The sequence below is a fragment of the Blennius ocellaris genome, assembly GCF_963422515.1.
Source record: "Blennius ocellaris genome assembly, chromosome: 7".
In the NCBI taxonomy this organism is placed as follows: Eukaryota; Metazoa; Chordata; class Actinopteri; order Blenniiformes; family Blenniidae; genus Blennius; species Blennius ocellaris.
This window is the reverse complement of record NC_137656.1, coordinates 145,009-164,078: the sequence shown is the minus strand read 5'-3', so window position 1 is coordinate 164,078 and position 19,070 is coordinate 145,009. Positions and strand designations below refer to the sequence as shown.

The 19,070-nt window shown below is 45.5% G+C and overlaps 1 protein-coding gene across 1 annotated transcript in view; it reads right to left on the bottom strand.

Moving 5' to 3' along the window:
- adamts3 (ADAM metallopeptidase with thrombospondin type 1 motif, 3) overlaps nt 1–19,070 on the bottom strand; it is a gene marked incomplete at its 3' end in the record, with an annotated part of 103,584 nt that overhangs the window by 26,500 nt on the left and 58,014 nt on the right. The window contains exons 9-13 of the mRNA XM_080499894.1: nt 15,441–15,584; nt 11,405–11,537; nt 7,763–7,876; nt 4,754–4,899; nt 600–775 (exon numbers count right to left, since the gene is read on the bottom strand). Of these exons, the coding sequence (XP_080356020.1) occupies nt 600–775; nt 4,754–4,899; nt 7,763–7,876; nt 11,405–11,537; nt 15,441–15,584 (713 nt within the window). The remainder of the gene's footprint in view (nt 1–599; nt 776–4,753; nt 4,900–7,762; nt 7,877–11,404; nt 11,538–15,440; nt 15,585–19,070) is intronic.

The following is a 19,070-nucleotide window of genomic DNA, read 5'->3' as shown; positions in this document are numbered from 1 at the left end:
GGTCTACTGTCCTCAGGTCTACCTTCCACAGGTCTACCGTCCTCAGGTCTACTGTCCTCAGGTCTACTGTCCTCAGGTCTACTGTCCTCAGGTCTACCGTCCTCGGATCTACCGTCCTCGGATCTACCATCCTCGGGTCTACCGTCCTCGGGTCTACCGTCCTCGGGTCTACCGTCCTCGGGTCTACCGTCCTCGGGTCTACTGTCCTCGGGTCTACCGTCCTCGGGTCTACTGTCCTCGGGTCTACTGTCCTCAGGTCTACCGTCCTCGGGTCTACTGTCCTCGGGTCTACCGTCCTCGGGTCTACCGTCCTCGGGTCTACTGTCCGCAGGTCTACCATCCTAAGGTCTACTGCCCTAAGGTCTACTGTCCTAAGGTCTACTGTCCTAAGGTCTACCGTCCAGATGCTACCTTCTGGACGACGACCATCTGGTTGCCTACCGTCCAGATTCCCACCGTCCGGAGGTCTACTGTCCTACCGTCCAGATTCCTACCCTCCGGATGTCTACCGTCCAGAGGTCTATTGTCTACCGTCCAGATTCCCACCGTCCGGAGGTCTACTGTCCTAATGTCCAGATTCCTCCCCTCCAGTTGCCTACCGTCCGGATGCTCGTGGGGCAGCCAGTGGTGTTTGGCGTTCTGGAACTCGAAGTGGGCGTTGCGGAGCTGGCACTGCTGGGCCCGGAAGTCCTCAAAGTGCTTGGGGCAGTCGTCCGTGTTGCACAGCTGGTACTCGTAGTTCACCCCGGGGCAGTCCTGGCCACCGTTAGAGGGTCTAGTGGGGGGGGGGGGGGGGGGGGGGGGTAGAGGAGCAGGCAATACATTCTAGTTAGAAACCGTAGCAAAGAAACTCAGAATTCATAAGGACGTGTCAGACGTCCAACTTTGTATTCAAAGTGTTTTTCCTCAAATCAGTTTTGTATTCCTGAACTTCAGTCTAAAAGTCCCTCTAGTGACTCTAGTTTCTGTGTCTGTACCTGGATTGTGATTATGGTGACTGTCAAAATAAAAGTACCAATTCCAGGAGAATATAAACTGGGAGTCACGACACCACAGAGGAAACACTGTTCCCTACTGAGCATGTGCAGAACGACTCGTTACTACCAGGACTTCTACAAATCGGCCTTTTCCCATTATTTCCACGTGGCTCTGAGCACCGTCGTCGTGGAAACGGACGGCCAGAATTAAAACAAGTTTTGGGTTGTCGCAACAAAACGCTGTGTAAACAGAGCCTAGCATCTCACGTCGTGGTTAATTCATCACATTTCTTTCCGAGCCGCTCGTTATCGACATGTTGAAGCAAAGTGAAGGAGAAGCCCTTGAAAAGCGTCTCGCTCTTTTGTTAAAACTATCAACACAAAGAGTAACTGCTGGAAGGAAATGAACCCTCATGCATAATTCAAAGCTTTGTACAGATTCTAGACATCAAAGACTTCACAAGACAAACGTGACACAATTACATTATTCTGCGGTTTAGGGCTGAACAAACTCCGATAAAGGTCCTAAACTAAGGTTTTTATGTGGACGATCATCGCCTCCGAGGAAGAGCTGCGTCAGATTTGACTCCTCTTTTTTTTTTCTTGCTTTTTAATCATTCTTTTTTTTTTTCCCCTCGACACAAACAGCCTTAATGATCCGGCTCTCTTTAGTTTGTTTTAATTGGCCGTCGCTGCTGGTTGTTTAACTCCACTCACGTCGGAACAATGACAACATTTCCTCTTCTTAAGTGTCTCTAAGCTTGAATTGCAAGACTCGAGGGGGGTGGGGGGGGTTGAGGGGGGGGTGGGGGGGGTTGAGGGGGGCAGGACTGCTTTGTGGCGTCCGTCAAGGTCAGTTTAGTGGACGGACGTGAGCTTTTGTCCAAAGCGTCACCCCGTCACAGCTGGTGACCGTCATCATCCGCTGAGCGAAGCACAAACTTCAATAAAGATGTTTGATCCTTTGAAAACCTGCAGAGATTCTTCTTGACGACGTGAAGCAGCCAGACGATCGCAGGTCTCATTTATACTTCACACGCAAACGATAGACGACAAGCTGCCCCCCATCACTAGTATTGGTATCCATCACTAGTACCGGTATCCATCACTAGTACCGGTATCCATCACTAGTATCTGGTATCGGTATTCATCACTTGTATCGGTATTCATCACTTGTATCGGTATCCATCACTAGTATCGGTGTCCATCACTAGTATCGGTATCCATCACTAGTATCGGTATTCTTCACTAGTATCGGTATCCATCACTAGTATCTGGTATCGGTATCCATCACTAGTATCGGTATCCATCACTAGTACCGGTATCCATCACTAGTATCTGTGTCCATCACTAGTATCGGAATCCATCAGTAGCATCGGTTTCCATCACTAGTATCGGTATCCTCCACTAGTATCGGTATCCATCACTAGTATCGGTATTCTTCACTAGTACTGGTATCCATCACTAGTATCTGGTATCGGTATCCATCACTAGTATCGGTATCCATCACTAGTATCGGTATCCATCACTAGTATCGGTATCCATCACTGGTATCGGTATCCATCACTGGTATCGGTATCCATCACTGGTATCGGTATCCATCAGTAGTATCGGTATCCATCAGTAGTATCGGTATCCATCAGTAGTATCGGTATCCATCAGTAGTATCGGTATCCATCACTAGTATCGGTATCCATCACTAGTATCGGTATCCATCAGTAGTATCGGTATCCATCACTAGTATCGGTATCCATCAGTAGTATCGGTATCCATCAGTAGTATCGGTATCCATCACTAGTATCGGTATCCATCACTAGTATCTGGTATCGGTATCCATCAGTAGTATCGGTATCCATCACTAGTATCGGTATCCATCACTAATATCGGTGTCCATCACTAGTATCGGCCTCCCCACAGAGACGATAAACGTTCAGGTCCAGGAGTGCCGGGGGTTTTGGTCTCAGCAGCAGTTAACGAGGTCGTGACTTTATCTATTTGATTGGTTTCTACGTTCCTCCTCCTCCTCAAACCACCGGCTGTTTGAAAAGCGATTGCTGGTTTTTACACCGATGGATTAATGGTTTGTTTACTCAAAAATAATGAGGCTTGCGGGGAAACGTTCATTTGTCCACTCGCCGCCCACCCCCCCCCCCACTTCCTGCCACCAGAGATTACCTGGTGTTACATTATTGCTTTTCCTCCCCATTAAATCCTCCGGCCGTTAGATTTCATCTCAACCCTCCGAGGCCCGGCTGTTTGGAGGCAGCGCCGCAATCCTTCTTTTTTCTTCTCCATGTGAGCAAAGCACCGCTACGCTATCGCTACGCTATCTCCATTATCGACAGTTCTGGCAGCCAATCAACACGCCGAACATCCGAATGGATTAAAGACGATTTCAGGGAGACTGAAGATGTGAGGAAAGCAGGTGACGACTCCTTTAAAGTCCCAGTGAAATGAAGGTTCCACCTCCAGAACTCTCTGGTGTCTCTTCTAGAACATTTTCCTGCTAACTGGCTGAAGGTCAAATGTTAAAACACGACAATCTGAGAGAAAATAGCCGATAAACGGCGCTATTTCCTCTGCTGGGCGGAGCTTCTGACAATAACAGAGTGACATCACGAGTTGTGCACACGCCCAAGTTGTGTTTACATTATGGAGGATCAGAGTTTTGACCACGAAGAGGCTGAATTGAACCAGATTTCATCATCATGGTCATTTCAAACCCAGTGATTGATGAAGAAGACACAGAAGGTGGTTCTGCCATCGGTGACCCCGTCTGGAACATGTTTGAGGAAGCAGAAGACGCTTCGTCCTCCATTCGTCCTCGTCTCCTCGTCTCCTCGCCTCAGCAGCCTCCACTTTTCACCTTTGAGGCTTTGAGGCTCCGGACTTTTGGCAGAACGACCGGCTTCCTGGATCCAACACGTCCAAGAGCTAGAAGACTGAATCACTGAAGACGAGTCCAGGTGTTACTGGATCGTCTACTAGCCGCCCCAGCTAGCGGCTCCCGCTAGCTGCGAGTGGCTAGCCGCTAGCCGTGCTCCTTTCCTCCTCTCTGGTCTCTTCCAGGCTCAATCTTTCATCAAGGCTCATAAAACGCCGACTATAACTTCAAAACACTGTAAAAACTTGGATATTTAAGAGGAAACAAGCCGATATAAACACAACAGATCGAGATCTGCACAACTCGTGATGTCACACATAGGCTCCGCCCACAATGGCCCACGAAGAAGAAGGATTCCCCCGACTTCCTCGGCTGGAGATTCAAAATTCAAATAATTTTGTTATGCGACAACAGTGGTGGGGCAGAGTCGGAGGAACCTTACAAGTAGAACCACAACTATCGTTTTTTACAAAGTAGCGTGGTACGTTTCACTGGGACTTTAAGTGTTTAGAGCAGCTTGAGCTATTTTCTTCTTTATTCTCCTTTTATTAAGCTTTTCCTTCTTTTGCTGTTTCACATAACTTGGCTCTTTCTCCCCATCGAGCTTCAACATGACTTGATTCTGCTGTTTTCCTCCGTCACGTCCCGACAAAGGAAGAAAAAAATCCCTCAATGACCCAGACGGGAAGTCGGTCGACCGACAAAGAAAGAACCAGACGGACGTTATTCTGTCGTTCAATAATGAGTCAAGAAGGTTAAAAGAGACTAAACCGAACCACACGAAGAGATAAAAGCTCCAAGGAAGAAAAAACACACGAAATAAGAGTCACAATAATGAACAGAGCTGAATTAATGGAGCTAGCTTAGCGGCGGCGGCGGCGGCGGTTCTCACGCGGGGTTGTTGCACTGACGAGTGCGGAAGCGAACGCCGGCGCCGCAGGAGCGCGAGCAGGAGCCATGTTTGGTCCAGGAGCCCCAGGAGCCGTCCTGCTTGACCTGGTTGGGGTTCTTCCACATGCAGTGACCTTTGTAGCACCACTGAAGAAGAAGAAGACCGGGGGGGGGGGGGGGGGAGGGGGGGAGGGGGGGAGGGGGGAGGGAAAAGGTAACGCGGAATGTTTTGACACTCCAGGCGAGGTCTCGTCCTCCGGAGCCTCTTCACCCGACGGCTTTTGAAAAGCGAACGACTTGTTTTAAAAGATTGAATCGTTTAACTAAACATCAAAGGAGGAAGGTGGATAAAGAACCGGAGAGTTTCACTGTACGGCTCTTTTAATTCTTCTTTTTTTTTTTACTGGCATTTTCATGGTTCACGACATTCAACATGTTGCCTTCAGGGTTCATCTGTACATTAAAATATTAAAACATTAAAACCTGTATAAATAGAACAAAGATGAAGGGTTGGTTCTTCCACCGTCTTATTTTAAACACAAATTCACACCTTATTGCTAAATAACTATAAACTCGGTTTTTTTCACTGCAAAACTTGAGGAAAAAAATGCAATATTTTGTTTTTGTTTGTTTAAATGGAAACGCTGAAAACAATGTAGTTTTCATGTTCGACCACTGGTGGTGCTGTTGTGTGTTTTAGTATCGAAAACACAAACAACGATATTAACATTCTAGACCACCAGTTGTTATTACGGTGACTGTCAAAATAAAACTACCAAGTTGGATTGTTATTACGGTGACTGTCAAAATAAAACTACCAAGTTGGATTGTTATTATGGTGACTGTCAAAATAAAACCACCAAGTTGGATTTTTATTACGGTGACTGTCAAAATAAAACCACCAAGTTGGATTGTTTTTAAAGTGACTGTCAAAATAAAACTACCAAGTTGGATTGTTATTACGGTGACTGTCAAAATAAAACCACCAAGTTGGATTGTTATTACGGTGAATGTCAAAATAAAACTATCAAGTTGGATTGTTATTACGGTGACTGTCAAAATAAAACCACAAAGTTGGATTGTTATTACGGTGACTGTCAAAATAAAACCACCAAGTTGGATTGTTATTACGGTGACTGTCAAAATAAAACTACCAAGTTGGATTGTTATTACGGTGACTGTCAAAATAAAACCACCAAGTTGGATTGTTATTACGGTGACTGTCAAAATAAAACCACCAAGTTGGATTGTTATTACGGTGAATGTCAAAATAAAACCACCAAGTTGGATTGTTATTACGGTGACTGTCAAAATAAAACTACCAAGTTGGATTGTTATTACGGTGACTGTCAAAATAAAACTACCAATTTGGATTGCTATTATGGTGACTGTCAAAATAAAACTACCAAGTTGGATTGTTATTACGGTGACTGTCAAAATAAAACTACCAATTTGGATTGCTATTACGGTGACTGTCAAAATAAAACTACCAAGTTGGATTGTTATTACGGTGACTGTCAAAATAAAACTACCAAGTTGGATTGTTATTACGGTGACTGTCAAAATAAAACTACCAATTTGGATTGCTATTATGGTGACTGTCAAAATAAAACTACCAAGTTGGATTATTATAAAGGTGACTGTCAAAATAAAACCACCAAGTTGGATTGTTATTACGGTGACTGTCAAAATAAAACCACCAAGTTGGATTGTTATTACGGTGACTGTCAAAATAAAACCACCAAGTTGGATTGCTATTACGGTGACTGTCAAAATAAAAGTTTCCAATTCCCAGGAGAACATAAACCGGGAGTGATGACATCACGGAGGAAGCTTGGCTCTGATTGGCTCCACTGAGCAGCAGGAGAGCTCCAGAAAAGTTAAAATCCTCTTAATTTGGAAGCGTAAACATGTTTTGCTGCTCCAGACGTGTTAAACTCAGAGTTTGTATTAATTTTTCACTTACAGTCAAATCATTGATAAACTTTTCGTCGCCTGCTCTCCACATAATTGTCACTTCAACGTTTCCAATTTAAATTATCAACCCGAAGCCGAGAGTTTGGATTAAAAAATAAATAAATAAACAACCGTATTTCTGCACGCTGTGTACGCACACAATGGAGCACGCATTAGCATTTATACGACGCCACTTTTAAATGACGGGACTTTCAATTCCACTCGTGTGTGTTTTGACCTTTTGCCGCCAGTTCATGAGGAACAAAGGCAAAGGAAGAGTGGAGATGAAAGGCAATGAAGCCACAAAGGAAAGAAAACAAACAAACAAAACAGGTTTGAACAACGTAGAAAACAATCGTTGTCTGTGGCGTTTTCATGACAACTGACAAATAAGACACAAAGAAAGACGAGAGGCGAGTGGAGAAGTGAAAAGAGACGAAGGTATGGAAGTCAAACTGTTCCGAATTTCTAACTCGGAATTTTTTTACCATGGAAATCAGACTTTGAACTTTAAAAGCTGTCGGATTTCAAGTACGCATCTTTTTTTTTTGCTTCTGATTTTTTTTCCAACATCTAAAAATATGATAATAATAATAATAATATATACCGATCAACAACAATTATCATTATTATTATCATTATATTAATTGATACCATCTGTTGGTCTAATTGTTCTATAATATTCTAAAATATTATTATTATTATTATTTTAGAATAGTATGGAACAATTAGACCAACAGATGGGTATCAATTAACAAAATAATAATAATGATCATAATAATATTGATGATAATAATAATAATAATAATGATAATAAAAATAATACTAATGATAATAATAATGATATTAATAATGATATTAATAATAATAATAATAATAATAATATTAATAATAATACTAAAAATAATATAATGATAATAACAAAATTGATGATAATAATAATGATAATAATAATAATAACAACAACAACAACAATAATCTCCCCCCCTCTGCTGGTCTACTAGTGTCCCATGGTGAGCTAAGCCCCCCCCCCCCCCCCCCCCCCCGGACCCACCTTCCCCGGGGAGCACTCGGTCCCGTCCAGCGGCGGCCCCTTCTTGGTCTTGCAGAAGTAGGGGTTGTCGGGGTGGCTGCACCACAGCTGCTTGCAGGGGTCGAAGGTCCGGAACTGCAGAGAACCGAGCAGAACCGAGCAGAACGTTCAGAACGTTTAGAACGTAGAGGCCGCCACGTGAAGAACAACAACAGTCGGACGTTCCGGAGCTTCGGTCTGGAACTTTGACCGTCGGTGGAACTTCAGGAGGTTAGGGTGACGCTGCGGCTGCGGCTCGTCTTCCAGGACCTCCAGGAGACGTCCTGGAGGACGTCCTGGAAGACGACGCTGCGGCTCATCTTCCAGGACCTCCAGGAGACGTCCTGGAAGATGACGCTGTGGCTCGTCTTCCAGGACCTCCAGAAGACATCCTGGAAGACATCCTGAAAGACGACGCTGTGGCTCGTCTTCCAGGACCTCCAGAAGACATCCTGGAAGACGACGCTGCGGCTCATCTTCCAGGACCTCCAGGAGACATCCTGTAAGACATCCTGAAAGACAACACTGTGGCTCGTCTTCCAGGACCTCCAGGAGACATCCTGGAAGACAACGCTGTGGCTCGTCTTCCAGGACCTCCAGGAGACGTCCTGGAGGACGACGCTGTGGCTCGTCTTCCAGGACCTCCAGGAGACATCCTGGAAGACATCCTGAAAGACGACGCTGCGGCTCGTCTTCCAGGACCTCCAGGAGACATCCTGGAAGACATCCTGAAAGACGACGCTGTGGCTCATCTTCCAGGACCTCCAGGAGACGTCCTGGAGGACGACGCTGTGGCTCGTCTTCCAGGACCTCCAGGAGACATCCTGGAAGACATCCTGAAAGACGACGCTGCGGCTCGTCTTCCAGGACCTCCAGGAGACATCCTGGAAGACATCCTGAAAGACGACGCTGTGGCTCATCTTCCAGGACCTCCAGGAGACGTCCTGGAGGACGACGCTGTGGCTCGTCTTCCAGGACCTCCAGGAGACATCCTGGAAGACATCCTGAAAGACGACGCTGCGGCTCGTCTTCCAGGACCTCCAGGAGACATCCTGGAAGACATCCTGAAAGACAACACTGTGGCTCGTCTTCCAGGACCTCCAGGAGACATCCTGGAAGACATCCTGAAAGACGACGCTGTGGCTCGTCTTCCAGGACCTCCAGGAGACGTCCTGGAAGACATCCTGGAGGACGACGCTGTGGCTCGTCTTCCAGGAGAGGTCCTGGAGGTCCTGGAGATCCAGGTCACCAACTGCAGCTCGTTGTCAACCAGCCGCCAACAGGAACCACAAAACTTCACAAATTAAACACTTTTGTAATTTTCAGCCAGTTTTGGGCTCCGTTGTCGTGGAAACGGAAGCGTATCGCACTCGCGTGAAAAAAAAAATCTAAATTTACAATTTTTCTAAATTAATGACGTAATTATCTTAAATTATTTGGCTGTTTTTCAAAATTGATGAGAAACTGTTTTCTGAAACAATTAAATAAAAAATTGGCTCCGCCCACATTTTCTCCTTGGCGTTCTCAAAAACCAAACAAAAAAAGAAGCCCGTCCACACGTCACTATGAACACGATGCCTCAGGGCGCAGTACACCTGCCAGGCCTTCGGGGGCGCTGTGACGCACCAAACACCACATGGAGAACGTAGAAATACAGCAGTAGAACCCTGGCTCATTGACTCCCTTTTCAAAAAGTGTCATTCGCTGAACAGTGGAGTAACTTCACCAACTCTTCTCCAGTCAGTGTTTTCATATCGCACACGGAGGACGACTCGCACAACACTTCTTCTTTTTGCTGCCTAATTACTTGAAGTGGAGTTACTTTAGCGATGATCAAACAAAAAGCGCTAGGCTGCAGACGCGCCGGCGGCCCCCCCGCCCGGCGGCCCCCCCGCCGAGCGGCCAGGCTTTCTTCTTCCTTCTGAAGCGGACGGCTCGTGAATAATGTGGCTCACGTCGAAAAGGTGCCGCGCAACAAGTTTCACTTCAATCCCCCCCCCCCCTTTTCAAGACGGACATCAAAGCTAAACAGTCCGATTGGAGTCGTTAGCGAACGACGCACGACTTCCAAGCGACGGATGTTTGGAAAAATGCTTCCGAAGGACGAGAGGTTTTCTTCTGTCTTACTCAGAAACGTGGTTTTTCGTAATGTTCAGAGTCGAGGTTCTAGAAGTTGTTCGCCCTCGAGCAGCGAAACGATCCCTGAAGCCTCGTTTCAGACGTTGGTTCAGACAGAACGCATAAAACATTTAACCATGACGAAACTTTACAGTTTAAAACCCGGTTCAGGGTCGTTGAGGACTGGATCAGATCCCCGGGGGGTCTGTCGGGACATTTCAAGACGTTAGCGGCTAAACGTTTACGTAGAAATCCCACAAACGCAAAAAAAAGAAAGAAAAAGTATTTCCCGTACAAAGCAGATGAGAGAAGAGTGAAGCTCTAGTCTATCTACCGAGTGTAGCTCTAGTCTATCTACCGAGTGTAGCTCTAGTCTATCTACCGAGTGAAGCTCTAGTCTATCTACCGAGTGTAGCTCTAGTTTATCTACCGAGTGTAGCTCTAGTCTATCTACCGAGTGAAGCTCTAGTCTATCTACCGAGTGTAGCTCTAGTCTATCTACCGAGTGTAGCTCTAGTTTATCTACCGAGTGTCGCTCTAGTTTATCTACCGAGTGTCGCTCTAGTCGATCTACCGAGTGTCGCTCTAGTCTATCTACCGAGTGTCGCTCTAGTCTATCTACCGAGTGTCGCTCTAGTCTATCTACCGAGTGTAGCTCTAGTCGATCTACCGAGTGTCGCTCTAGTTTATCTACCGAGTGTCGCTCTAGTTTATCTACCGAGTGTCGCTCTAGTTTATCTACCGAGTGTAGCTCTAGTTTATCTACCCAGTGTTACTTTGTTTAGAGGTTAGAATAAGTTATACGCGCTACCTGCTGATATACTTCTTTTACAATAACAATAATAATAATAATAATAACAATAAAAATAATGACAATAATAATAATAATGACAATAATAATAATAATGACAATAATAATAATAATAACAATAATAATAATAGAATAATAATAATAACAATAATAATAGAATAATAATAATAATAATAATAATGACAATAATAATAATAACAATAACAATAATAATAATAGAATAATAATAATAATAACAATAATAATAGAATAATAATAATAATAACAATAATAATGACAATAATAATAATAATAATGACAATAATAATACTGACAATAACAACAATAATAATATAATAATAATAATGACAATAATAATACTGACAATAACAACAATAATATAATAATAATAATACAATAATAATGACACTAATAATAATATAGAGCTAGATTAGTCTAGAGTCTGTCAGCTTTTATTTGACAACCATTTGAAACTGGATCTCCTCGCTGACTTGTGTTGCCAGATATGGTGGATATCCCCCAATCGGAGAGACAAACTCTCACCTTCTAACTTTATTTCCTTCATTTTGAGTGTTTGTGGTGTTCTTTGGGCCGTTGTTTTAGAGGTTTTTTTTTACATGGTTTTGTGCTGAAACGAAGCGTCACACCTGGCAACCCGCCGGCAGCCTCTTGTTTGTGCGGCGGTCCCGACTCACCGAGGTGCAGATCTTGTAGCCGACGCCGAAGTCGAAGCGACACTGCTCGTCCATGGAGTAGTCGGTCCCCGGCAGCTCCGGCAGCTCCGGCCAGTCGTGCTTGAAGGGGTCGTCCAGGAGACAGTCGTACGTGCTGCCATGGCAACCAGGAGAAGGACAGGTCAGATGAGAGTCCATGGTCCATCGAGTCACAGTCACCGTAATAACAATACAACCTGGCACTTTTATTTTGACAGTCCCCGTAATAACAATACAACCTGCCACTTTTATTTTGACAGTCACTGTAATAATAATCCAACTTGGTAGTTTTATTTTGACAGTCACCATAATAACAATACAACCTGGTAGTTTTATTTTGACAGTCCCCGTAATAACAATCCAACCTGGTACTTTTATTTTGACAGTCACTGTAATAATAATCCAACTTGGTAGTTTTATTTTGACAGTCACCATAATAACAATACAACCTGGTAGTTTTATTTTGACAGTCCCCGTAATAACAATCCAACCTGGTACTTTTATTTTGACAGTCACTGTATAACAATCCAACTTGGTGGTTTTATTTTGACAGTCACCGTAATAACAATCCAACTTGTTGGTTTTATTATGACAGTCACCGTAATAACAATCCAACTTGGAAGTTTTATTTTGACAGTCACCGTAGTAACAACACAACTTGGAAGTTTTATTTTGACAGTCACCGTAGTAACAATCCAACTTGGAAGTTTTATTTTGACAGTCACCGTAATAACAATCCAACTTGGTGGTTTTATTTTGACAGTCACCGTAATAACAATCCAACTTGGAAGTTTTATTTTGACAGTCACCGTAGTAACAACACAACCTGGCACTTTTATTTTGACAGTCACCGTAGTAACAATCCAACTTGGAAGTTTTATTTTGACAGTCACCGTAGTAACAATCCAACTTGGAAGTTTTATTTTGACAGTCACCGTAATAACAATCCAACTTGGTGGTTTTATTTTGACAGTCACCGTAATAACAATACAACCTGGCACTTTTATTTTGACAGTCGCCGTAGTAACAATCCAACTTGGTGGTTTTATTTTGACAGTCACCGTCATAACAATCCAACTTGGTGGTTTTATTTTGACAGTCACTATAATAACAATACAACTTGGTAGTTTTATTTTGACAGTCACTAAAGTACATCATTTTCAGCGTTTCTGCAAAACGTTTCTTGAAATCGAAACACAAAAATGCAGTTTTTCACTTTAAACATGTGAACAAAGTGAAACGACCTCGTCGCCTGATGACGATCGTCTCTCTGCTCTTTTATCTTTTCTTTTTCAACTCAAAGACTTGAGCGCTGAAAAGCGTCTCGTCTCTTCAGGGCGACGAGCCAAACGACTTTTCTTTCTCTCACAGAGGAAAATCGCCCGTCGGCCTCGCCGCTCATCGATTCTCTGGCTGCAACGGACGCGGCGTGCGGCGAGCGGCTTCAAACGCGGCGGCGGCGGTAAGTAAGGCCATTGATTAACGTCCTTTGATGTGTCGTCAATAACACGGCGTCACTTTCCTCCGCGAGCGACGGAGTGTTTGATCAGCGGAGAGAGAGAAAGAACCCCTGGGGTGAACATCAACTACAAATCCTCTCAGTGGAAGTGATCTAAGTGGATGAAGTAGCAGTCAGGACCTTCAAGGACCTTCAAGGACTTTCAAGGACCTTCAAGGCGGAAGAAAAGGATCTGAACCACAGATTATTGATCACATTGTGTCCATCAATAGTTCTGTCCTGGTCTCCTCACAGCTTCTCCCCTCGTTCTTCCACATCAAACCTTTTGAACCAATCACAGTCCAGCATCACCTGTTGCCGGGTAGAGAAACCTGCCTGAGGCCTTCACTCTCAGTCCTGCAGGCGTCTGCAGTGTAAAACTACTGCTGCTGCTTCAACCAATCACAGCTTGATATCACCGACTCAGAACCTTCCGGAAGGCCTCGCGTGACGTCGGCGTATTCAAGCCCTCTGATTGGCTCGTCAGAGAGTTCCCTCTCCAGCGCTAGCTAGCTAGCTGCACCTCCAGTTAGCTACATGAACAAAAATATAGTTGTTTATTTAATAATGGCGGTTTTATCAACTGACAATGACTGAAGGAGAAGATAAAGATGTTTGGCTGCTGATTTATTGTCAAAACTACTTTGAAGTCTGACTTTTCCTGGAGGTCATTGAACGCACCGCAGCTCTATACCTGCTCACTACAAACTCCACGGCAGGACTCAGGTTTATATCATCGGCCACTTTACGATTTATTTTATTATTTTAACGACCAGGAACAGCCGACGTCTGTCTTCCATTACAGCATCGGTGCAGCCGCTGTCAAAATAAAATGAAATCGTCTGTATTAAATCCATTAAGCTCAGTGTTTTGAAAAAAACCAAACGACACAGGAGAAGCAACGGTTTAAGCTCATTAGGACATTTTTAAAAAGTGTCGTGGCGGAAGCAGAGGGCGACAGGAAGATGGTTTTATTTGTTGTACTGATGCTTTTAATGTGAAGGTATGTATCTAGATAACCTCCAATCTGTCAGCAAAGGTGAATTCTTTTATTTTCTTGTTTTAATTAACTGGCAGAAATTGCATTTCAGTGTGACCAGGGGTCATTTGTTTGAATTGAAGGGGTCGTATTACTTTCTAAATGGCACATGGCACCACGAGAGGAAGTACTTCCTCCCCTTCCCAATGTGGGCGGAGCCAGCCCAGCTCACACAGACACAGCAGATTGTGAATGCAGCTCCTAGCATCAAGATTCTAATGGAGGAGAAATAAAGTTTGAAAACGACGTTTGAGGAACGACCAGAATTAAACAAGTGGATAATATGAGAACTTTAATTAACATTTCATCAAGTGAAATATTGAACATTTACCTGCAGACGGGGGATCAAAGCGAACGGACCATGGATGAATGAGACATTGAGAACAAAGAGATTTGGAAACAATGTGAACAAACTAAACACGATGAAATATTGAAAATGTTTTGCAGCACAAAATAAATGTTACATGATTGGCCGAGAGCAAACGCAGTTCATTTCATCACGACGACGTGGAGAACCTCGGCGGAGACCGAACATCTTTAAGAACCGAGAAATAGTTTTTATTTATTATGGCATTTTCACCCTCGTTCTGATTTATTTAGTCCTTTATTTATTTATTTATTTATTTATTTAGCTTTGCAACGTGGAGGACGACAGACAACAACACGACGGCGCTACACCCAGAACGATATTCATAAATCCTCCTGTGTGTGTGTGTGTGTGTGTGTGTGTGTGTGTGTGTGTGTGTGTGTGTGTGTGTGTGTGTGTGTGTGTGTGTGTGTGTGTGTGTGTGTGTGTGTGTGTGTGCGTGCGTGCGTGCGTGCGTGCGTGCGTGCGTGCGTGCGTGCGTGCGTGTGTGTGTGTTGGTAGGAGGTGAGGGCTGGAGAAAAAATTATATAATAATGAAATAATAATAATAATAATAATAATAATAAGACTACTACTAATAGTAATAATAATATTAATAATAATAATGATAATGATAATAATAATAATAGTAGCACTAATAGTAATGATAATAATATTAATAATAATAGTAACAATAATAATAATAATAGTAATAATAATAATAATAGTAATGATAATAATGTAGTAATAATAATAGTAATATAATAATGTAATATAATAGTGATAATACTAATAATGATAGTAATAGTAATAACAATAGTAATAATAATATTATTATTAATAATAGTAATAATACTACTACTACTACTAATAATAATAATGATAATAATAATAATAATAATAATAATAGAAAAAACAATAATGATAATAGTAATAATACTACTACTACTACTACTAATAATAATAATAATAATAGTAATAGTAATAGTACTACTACTACTACTACTAATAATAATAATAGTAATAGTAATAGTACTACTACTACTACTACTAATAATAATACTATGACTACTACTACTAATAGTAATAGTAATAGTAATAGTAACAGTACTACTAGTACTAACAGAGTACTCACTGGATGTATCTCTTGAGCTCCTGGCCGCTGCACATGGACCAGTGGTAGCGGTGGAAGGCGGCCTGCACCAGCGGCGCCATCACGCTCCCCATCGCCGTTTCGTCTCCACAGCGGTTCCCCTGGCCGTCGTGCTCCATCCCCAGCCTGCATCCACAACAACAACAACAACAACAACAACACACGTTTACTGAACAAGTCAACAAGCCGCTTCCACGTCGGGGTTTTAAACATGAAAAGAAAAGGAAGTTTAACGGTGATTTAAATGAGTGAATATTGATGGTTGTTGATCTTGTGTCTTCTGGTGAAGACAGACCAGATAGAACGTCCTGGTACCATCGTCTGGACTAGAAGCCCTACGTCCCCCACAAGCCCTACGTCCCCCACAAGCCCTACGTCCCCCACAAGCCCTACGTCCCCCACAAGCCCTACGTCCCCCACAAGCCCTACGTCCCCCACAAGCCCCACGTCCCCCACAAGCCCTACGTCCCCCACAAGCCCTACGTCCCCCACAAGCCCTACGTCCCCCACAAGCCCTACGTCCCCCACAAGCCCTACGTCCCCCACAAGCCCTACGTCCCCCACAAGCCTGGAATCCTCCGGCTTCAACCACCACGTGGCGGATTTAGGAATTATTTTTAACGGATTAACGAGTTTCGTGATACTTTTGTGATGCGTTCAGGTGCATCACGTAACTTTGACCTGTCTTTTTGTTGTTGTTTCTTTTTAACGGTGACTGAGGCTGACTGAGACTGACTGACGGTGACTGAGACTGACTGACGGTGACTGACGATGACAGACTGACTGACGGTGACTGACGGTGACTGAGACTGACTGACGGTGACTGACGGTGACTGACTGAGGGTGACTGAGACTGACTGAGACTGACTGACGGTGACTGACTGAGACTGACTGACGGTGACTGACGGTGACTGACTGAGGGTGACTGAGACTGACTGACGGTGACTGAGACTGACTGACGGTGACTGACGGTGACTGAGACTGACTGACGTGACTGATGGTGACTGAGACTGACTGACGGTGACTGACGGTGACTGAGACTGACTGACGGTGACTGACGGTGACTGAGGCTGACTGAGACTGACTGACGGTGACTGACAGTGACTGACGGTGACTGAGACTGACTGACGGTGACTGAGACTGACTGACGGTGACTGAGGGTGACTGACGGTGACTGACGGTGACTGAGACTGACTGACGGTGACTGACGGTGACTGAGACTGACTGACGGTGACTGACAGTGACTGACGGTGACTGAGACTGACTGACGGTGACTGAGGCTGACTGAGACTGACTGACGGTGACTGAGACTGACTGACGGTGACTGACGATGACAGACTGACTGACGGTGACTGACGGTGACTGAGACTGACTGACGGTGACTGACGGTGACTGACTGAGGGTGACTGAGACTGACTGAGACTGACTGACGGTGACTGACTGAGGGTGACTGAGACTGACTGACGGTGACTGAGACTGACTGACGGTGACTGACGGTGACTGAGACTGACTGACGTGACTGATGGTGACTGAGACTGACTGACGGTGACTGACGGTGACTGAGACTGACTGACGGTGACTGACGGTGACTGAGGCTGACTGAGACTGACTGACGGTGACTGACAGTGACTGACGGTGACTGAGACTGACTGACGGTGACTGAGACTGACTGACGGTGACTGAGGGTGACTGACGGTGACTGACGGTGACTGAGACTGACTGACGGTGACTGACGGTGACTGAGACTGACTGACGGTGACTGACGGTGACTGAGACTGACTGACGGTGACTGACAGTGACTGACGGTGACTGAGACTGACTGACGGTGACTGAGGCTGACTGAGACTGACTGACGGTGACTGAGACTGACTGACGGTGACTGACGGTGACTGAGACTGACTGACGGTGACTGACGGTGACTGACGGTGACTGACGGTGACTGAGACTGACTGACGGTGACTGAGACTGACTGACGGTGACTGACGGTGACTGAGACTGACTGAGAGTGACTGACGGTGACTGACGGTGACTGACGGTGACTGAGACTGACTGACGGTGACTGACGGTGACTGACGGTGACTGAGACTGACTGACGGTGACTGAGACTGACTGACGTGACTGATGGTGACTGAGACTGACTGACGGTGACTGACGGTGACTGAGACTGACTGACGGTGACTGACGGTGACTGAGGCTGACTGAGACTGACTGACGGTGACTGACAGTGACTGACGGTGACTGAGACTGACTGACGGTGACTGAGACTGACTGACGGTGACTGAGGGTGACTGACGGTGACTGACGGTGACTGAGACTGACTGACGGTGACTGACGGTGACTGAGACTGACTGACGGTGACTGACAGTGACTGACGGTGACTGAGACTGACTGACGGTGACTGAGGCTGACTGAGACTGACTGACGGTGACTGAGACTGACTGACGGTGACTGACGGTGACTGAGACTGACTGACGGTGACTGACGGTGACTGACGGTGACTGACGGTGACTGAGACTGACTGACGGTGACTGAGACTGACTGACGGTGACTGACGGTGACTGAGACTGACTGAGAGTGACTGACGGTGACTGACGGTGACTGACGGTGACTGAGACTGACTGACGGTGACTGACGGTGACTGACGGTGACTGAGACTGACTGACGGTGACTGACGGTGACTGAGACTGACTGACGGTGACTGACGGTGACTGACGGTGGCTGAGACTGACTGACGGTGACTGACGGTGACTGACGGTGACTGAGGCTGACTGACGGTGACTGACTGAGGGTGACTGAGACTGACTGAGACTGACTGACGGTGACTGACGGTGACTGACGGTGGCTGAGACTGACTGACGGTGACTGACGGTGACTGACGGTGACTGAGACTGACTGACGGTGACTGACGGTGACTGACTGAGGGTGACTGAGACTGACTGAGACTGACTGACGGTGACTGACTGAGACTGACTGAGACTGACTGACGGTGACTGACGGTGACTGACTGAGGGTGACTGAGACTGACTGACGGTGACTGACGGTGACTGAGACTGACTGACGTGACTGATGGTGACTGAGACTGACTGAGACTGACTGACGGTGACTGAGACTGACTGACGGTGACTGACGGTGACTGAGACTGACTGACGGTGACTGACGGTGACTGAGGCTGACTGAGACTGACTGACGGTGACTGACAGTGACTGACGGTGACTGAGACTGACTGACGGTGACTGAGACTGACTGACGGTGACTGAGGGTGACTGACGGTGACTGACGGTGACTGAGACTGACTGACGGTGACTGACGGTGACTGAGACTGACTGACGGTGACTGAGAGTGACTGACGGTGACTGAGACTGACTGACGGTGACTGAGGCTGACTGAGACTGACTGACGGTGACTGAGACTGACTGACGGTGACTGACGGTGACTGACGGTGACTGAGACTGACTGACGGTGACTGAGACTGACTGACGGTGACTGACGGTGACTGAGACTGACTGACGGTGACTGAGACTGACTGACGGTGACTGACGGTGACTGAGACTGACTGAGAGTGACTGACGGTGACTGACGGTGACTGACGGTGACTGAGACTGACTGACGGTG